At 37.7% G+C, this 7,309-nt stretch overlaps 1 protein-coding gene across 1 annotated transcript; it reads right to left on the bottom strand.

The window, feature by feature from the left end:
* Positions 1-227: 227 nt before the first annotated feature.
* LOC128736281 (ran-binding protein 10-like) lies at positions 228-803 on the bottom strand. The gene is made up of 3 exons (XM_053830755.1): positions 780-803; positions 533-710; positions 228-418 (listed from the first exon to the last, which is right to left on the bottom strand). The coding sequence occupies exons 1-3, from the start codon at positions 801-803 to the stop codon at positions 228-230; spliced, it is 393 nt and encodes a 130-aa protein (XP_053686730.1).
* Between the last annotated feature and the right edge of the window lie 6,506 nt (positions 804-7,309).

The raw sequence follows: 7,309 nt of genomic DNA, 5'->3' as shown, positions 1-7,309 counted from the left end.
ACGTTGTTCGTATGGCCATGTAAATTGTAAATATTGATTCGATTCCAGCAGACCTGGATATATAGGTGTACTATTTGCTTAACTGCTTGACCCGTGGGCCGTGCGCCTCGATAGTACCAGTTCGATTATTTTTTGCCGATTTTTTTACCGACGCCATCTCCTCTTGCATATCCTATCTGCTCGGTGGTTTTGACGAACATGTCCTCCGTCCCATGGTGCACAAGATACTAGGAAACTATTTCATGCAAGATCACAGTCCAGTCGGTCTGATCGTCCGATAGGGGAGAACTGTAAATGGTCGTGTCGATAGCCGCTCGCATCTCCCTGAGCATGTCTTCGATGTCGAATTTGAATGGTTCTTGACCTAGTTCCTGACCAAACTCTGCGTCCACCATTTCGTCGGGTGTTTGCAGTCCCACTGTGAGTTATAACCGTGGCGGTAAATGTTTGAACGCTATTCCTAGATGGTGGCCGTTCTTAGTGTAGAAACAGGTATTATCGACTAAATTTACACCACAACCAATAATATTACCGTTGGTAAAGGTGGACCCGTACAGTTGTCCATCGCTGGAGGAGCAAAACGAGTTGCCGTTGTCACCGTGGTATTCGGTCTGCTTTTCTCGAATCGGTAACTGATTCATTTTGAAATGCGGATGTGCGGTCACTCTTACGCCTATATAACCATCGCGATCTTTGGAGATTATCTTTGCCTAAAAATAGTAAATTGGAGATCGTAGAAAATCATGATAAAACAGCTACCTAATATATTATTTACTTACTTCGTACTCTATGTACAGTTCCATAAGCTTTCCACAAGAGAACTGTCAGCAAAATTTCATAGGTTATTGGGTTGCTGAGATCAATACGCAAGTATTTTGATGAGATACGCATGAATTCGTGAGATAACCAAGGGACGAAATTCACTCACTGCAAATGAAACTGGTCCCTCAAATTTTATGCTTTTTGTTCCACGCGTGGTGTCTGTATAGTTTGTGGTTATAACTTACATACAGCCAAGCAAATTCTCTCTGCGACGATTTCAAGCCATCAAAAAAGTGAGCAGCGCGTTTTGTTACCAAAGAAACGGACAATAGCAAAAAGAAATGCAGCGCAGGTCATACAGCAAACACCCGGGCGATATCACAATAGATCACCTATCCAGCTTTTTACGAGCCATAATGACGGACGTGTTCGTACACTCAACCCCCACTAATATGAAAAACAGCTCGTTCAGATTGGGCGAGTTCATTTTCACACACGCGCAAGACGCGCACCCTATAAACTTGTTGTTTTGATTTGACGAAAACAAACGTTTTGAAAACATCTCAAACATGCGCGAATTCTAAAGGTTCGGTTTGTATAATACGCAATTGGCTCGGCAGTTTCGACTAAAATGGTCTATTTTGAGCGCTGGAGAGAGATAAGTTGCATATGAGCTATATTGCCAAAGCTCCTGAGCAAGAGGAAACGCATAAAGATTTTTTGCTTTTTTTTAATTTACCGGTCCACTTTAACGTCAATTGTGTGCGACGCTTGATCGGGTTTTAATGTGAACGCATTCATACCACCGGGGTACAGATTAAAAATGTTCAGATTAAAGAAGGTCATACCAACGGGGGTACACGGTAATATTTGAACATCTTTGACATTTCACTAATACACTGAGAAAACTTTTCGTATCCAGCTTTCCACGAGCGATAATGGCGGATATTGAGCACAAGTGGGCACAATCTTTTGACATTCATTGGAGGAGCGTCGAGTTCGCCCTGACGGAGTTACTATGGATACATTCATGATTGTTTGTTGTTCGAATGTAAAAACACTGACGAACTGACATGACACATAGAAGAAAATCCTTTAAAAACCATCGTCCTACACATTTTGCTTGCACACTAGCACCCTCTGTTATGCATGTCGCGGAGTAGCTTGCATTTGCACGGTTTTATGCTGTAAGGTTTTTACATTTGTATGGTTTTGTACTGAAATCTCGAAGCAACACTCGGGCGCCGCGGTGTGGTCATGTTACGAAACTTGCTTTTTTGAAAAATGAGTGGTTTTTGATTGGACGATGGAATTTACGCGAGTGTCTCGTCTGTTTGTCTGTGGTAAAAATATAAACATTGTTCAATTTTGCAGATCAGCTAAAGAGGAACATAATTGAACGGACAACAAGTTTTATGGATTGTGGCTTAAGTTAATGTTTGCGTTAATGTGTTTTATTTCGAATGTTTAATTCGCACGATTGTGAAAAAGTATTCTGAGCCAGTGTCGAGGGGCAAGACACTTCATAATATTATCATAATATTAATATATTAGGCTCTATTAAAACCCTATAAATGTATAAATAAATGTAACTTTATAGGGCTTTCGGTTATATTATGGGTGGGAAAGGTCAATATATTAAGGTTGGAAAAATATTTCCATAGGGAAAAGTAATATATTTTCGACAGTGTCTTGCCCCTCGGCCAGTGTCTTCGGCAAATTATGGCCGCAAACCACTATAAAAGTTTGAACCGTTTAGTTATGTTCCACTTCAGCTGATCTGCAAAATTAAACAATGTTTACATTTTTACACTCGAACAACAAACAATCATATGAATGTATCCATAGTAACTCCGTCAGGGCGTACTCGACGCTCCTCCGACGAATGTCAAAAGATTGTGTCCACTTGTGCTCAATATCCGCCATTATCGCTCGTGGAAAGCTGGATAGTTTATATGTGTCCCACACATAGATTTTTGCAATGTGCCCTGTAAATGAAATTTATGTGCCAAACAGTTATCATTTATGTGTTTTTAACAATTATCATTAAAATCTGCACATACTATTCATATGCGTATAATTTTTATGTGTACTTCTGGGCGGATTGTATTTATATGTGGCACATGATAATCATATCCTAAAAAGCTGGATTATAGCGCCATTATAGCGCGTAAAAAGCTGGATTGATATTCATATGGAAATTTACCATTAGTTATGTGCAGATTATTTTGAGTGTACATCGCACGTCATGTTTCCGTGCGTTCACGGTAAAACTAAAGGAATGCACGTAAAGAAAACGTACGATGTATTAGGGAAATGTCAAAAATGCTGTTCAAATATTACGAACACGTCCGCCATTATGGCTTGTAAAAAGCTGGATACTGGTCGCAGTGATGAGTCCATACAGGAAAAAAACACCAACATTACCATTGTCGCTCTTTCTCTTACTTACAGCGTGGTATTTCTGTGTGAATGAAAAATAGAGGTGGGAAATCAGGGATTCCTATTGAAAAGCTGACCTACCTCTACACTACCCATAACTCAATTGACAAATTTGAGTAAAAACTGCCGGCGTGTCGCTACCTGCTGCGATGGTGAGAAAAACGAAAACAAATGTCAGATGCGGTACATTTCATAAAAAAATTTCAGTAAATTTAATTTTTAACTGGTTTTCGATTGAAAACTTTACTAAATTTTTATCAGGTTTTGTAAGAAATTTGCTGTTTTACAAGTTATTTTAAAAACACTTAAAATAGTGAATTGAAAGAGCATAAATTTGAAGAATACTGTAAAAGTTAATGTGGCGACCCAAGTAACCACAAGCATTAACGCATAACCCCATATTGGCTGTAGCGCGGCATCGCTAATACCAGACATATCGGTATATACGGTACATACGGTATATCAGCAATTCGCATGGTTAAGACTTTTGTATAAACATTGCTAATGCGTTTAAGCATTATCGTAAATTAGCATTATTAAAAACACTATTTGCGTATATAATGTTAGAATATGTAGCTTACAAGCTTTAGGACAAATCTTTAAAACGTACCGTAAATGTTAATAAAATGGTTATACCTGACTTCGTTTTTCCTTATTTACGGCCACTACTTATGCTCTATTTCACCTAACTGCTGCTGTCTTTTTTCAACCAATTGAATTCTAAAATGAACTACGAACGACGATTTAAGTACGACTAATTACAACCCACTAATCTATAACAGCTGTGGTTAAGATATCAAAGGCGCCAGCAAATGAACCATGCAGGGATACACGCACCCAGGTTCAAGTCTCATTAAAGGTAACATTTGAAGTGCAAAAAAAATCCATTCGTCGTAAATAATGGAGTAACGCATAGCTTGAGAAGTTGCTAGAATCAGCGGTCTTAAAAAATAAATATGAAAATAAATATTTATATTTGTCTTTTGGCACGCCGGTCCAATTGATGTTTTTATATTTTTTTCGCAAACAAGCTAAAAATAACGATATGTCGATAATGCAGGCGAAGCGATGTTTAATTCATGCCGTAATGGTGCTTTAGCAATTGCTATTATAATGCAGCTTTAATTTGACAATAGTGGGGCCCTTTTCCACTTTATTACTGCATTTATTGTACATGTAAGAAAATAATACATTAGGGTAACCAACCTATTTTGGACTCCATCAGCAGCTGTACATAATTTGGACACTTACAGCAAAATCAAATGGAAGTGTCCAAATTATGTACAGCTGTTGAGGGGGTCCAAAATACGTTGATTACCCTATATGATCTGCTTTGTAGCGCACTATAAAGTATTACAATTGAATTGATATAAAGCTTCGTGGTTACTTGGGGAGTTAACTAATCGAACACAGAAGTGATCCTAAAGCGGTTTTTGCATATTATTGGAATGTTTTTCTACTTTACAAGATCCTTATGCTTGTTTTGTATTGGTTCAAGTCAAAGTTCTGGAGATTTGAATATCTTTCAGTCTTATCGAACCATATTGCTCCGGCACTACATGAAAATATGAATGTTCTCTTTAATTATCCTGTATCTTGCTTGCAATAGCCTGGTTTATATTAATTTCACAAAAAACAAGTTTTTTACCACTCAAGCACGTGGATTTTTATAATTTAGCGTGATATGTAACCTGTTTGTTGTCGCATAAATATACAAAAACATTATTTTCTCATATATACTGTAAACAAACCACTGACAAAGTATATACCAAAAATAAAGTACTCAATTTTCTTACATTTTGCAATAATAATTTTACTTGTACATTGTTCGACTACATTAAGAAAATTAAAAAAGTTTAACTTAACTTAATTAACTTTTTTTCCAATTCTTCAAGCAAACTGTCAACTTTCTCACAGTTCGGCTAGTTCCAAAAATCACCACCGTCATCGCATAAGTTTCTGTCGAACAGGTCAATATGTTAAACAAGAGCTATTTCCTAGCCCTACACTCAAAATAATCCGCACATAACTAATGGAAAATTTCCATATGAAAATCCTTATGATTATTATGTGCCACATATAAACACAATCCGCCCGGAAGTGCACATGAAAATTATATGCATATGAATACATAGTGTGTGCAAATTTTAAAGGTAAATTTTAAAAACACATGAATGTTAACTGTTTGGCACATAAAGTTCATTTACTGGGCACATGGAAAAAATCTATGTGTGAAACACATAGAAACTATATACGAAAAGTTTTCTCAGTGTACACTCAAAATAATCCACACTTCCTTTTCACGTGAAAAATCACGTAAATTTCTCTACAGGCAGTTACGTGAATTTCAGCTGACTGTTATTTGTTGCCAAGCTTTGTTTTACCAGGCGTATGAAGCTGAAGGGTAAAGATGCGGCTAACATCTTTTTACGCTTCCTACACGTCCGACACAAAAAGAAAAAAAGCAAAAAAGTAACTTTCTTCGAGCGCTTACCAATACACATTCATCCGAGGCTGAAGTTAGAGCGGGCTACTCACAAATACATTTGGTCCGAGGCAAAGTTTGTTATGGGCTAGATGAGATGTTGGCTACACGAAAAATGTATGGGAATGACATTTGTGACAGTGGGGTGGATTTTGCACGTTTGTTTTTGTTTGCCCTCAGTTATACCCCGGTAAAAAACATACATTTGTGTGAAAAACTCCATAGAGCTTGCTAAGCCCAGTGAAAAAGGCTACAAAAACTTATCGTTTTTCACACAAATGTATGTTTTTTACCGGGGTATTACTGGGGCAAACAAAAACAAACGTGTAAAATCAATGTAAAATCTAACAACAGCAACAACAAATCGCGCGTCGATGTGTGCGTGCGGTAAACGTCAGCAAGCTCAATTGGCAAGTAGGTAAAATATAAGTTATCTCTCTCACCCATTAGACGTTAAAATAGTCCTACCTGCATATAAACTGTGTATAAATAGATAAGTTTCGGGAAAATAAAATCAGTTAAGATATTGTCTTAAGTTGAAAAGGATCAACTCACCTATTATTCAACGAGTCTGCAAGTAAGAACACACAATTTTTGATTTATTTTACTCATTTACATTACCGTCCGAATGCTAAATCTGTCGATGAATTCACCATTTGTAAGAATCAAGTGCCATGTTTGAACACAAGTATGGTTAAAGTAGTTACCGAATAAACCGTATCATATACGCTACCAGATTTATATTTCGACTGTACAACAAAAGCCGTGTCGGTACGGAATTAATCTGCTTGTGATCAGTTTTTTTAAATGTGGTTTGAACCAGTTAGGTCATTCGCCACACTTAATGCGGACCAGTATATTTTAACGTCTAATAATACGGCAAACTTGCATTCGGATATCTGTAATACCGGTGAGCGGTAAATTAGTTCTATCGCTAACACTCATCCCAACAAACATTTTTGTTGATTTGTAGCATATTCAACCATTGTATAGCTAATTAACGGGTTACAAGCGCTTGATACGCTGTTATACGACAAAAATGTTTGATACGCTGTTATACGACAAAAATGTTTGTTGGGATGTTTACATTTTTGCACAAACAGCAAACAATCACAGGTGTTTCCACAGCAACCATGGAAAGCTACTTATAGCGAATTCATAAATTAACTTGAGTTCGTGCCAACTCGAACCCAAAATTTATGAACGGGCAGTTTGACAGATCGACCCGTAAACCGTAATGCTAGACAGTTTTAACCCACATCCCTGGCACGAACGTCATTCTCATACATTTTTCTTGAAGCCGTTTGAGCCAGGCTTGCTGGCTGGATTTTATGTCAAATTTGACAGCAGCTGTAAGAAATACGCAATCAAAAGCACTGGGCGGGAAATCAGTTCATAGAAATTCTATGGAGCGGCCATTGTTGTTTGGGGCCTAGCATCGAGGGGCCCATCAGTATGGGGGTACTGTTAAATCATATGTGAGAGTGTATTGGTGACACCGGGCTGGGTTCTCGGTAAAGGGGAAATCCCAGCAAATTTTTTGGTACCTGTCAAAATTAACAGTTTGGTACCTATGCGTGAGACATCGAAAATGTATGAATTTGACAGCCACTTCACCGC

The sequence above is a fragment of the Sabethes cyaneus genome, chromosome 2 (genome assembly GCF_943734655.1).
Source record: "Sabethes cyaneus chromosome 2, idSabCyanKW18_F2, whole genome shotgun sequence".
In the NCBI taxonomy this organism is placed as follows: Eukaryota; Metazoa; Arthropoda; class Insecta; order Diptera; family Culicidae; genus Sabethes; species Sabethes cyaneus.
This window is presented reverse-complemented; position numbering and strand designations above follow the sequence as displayed.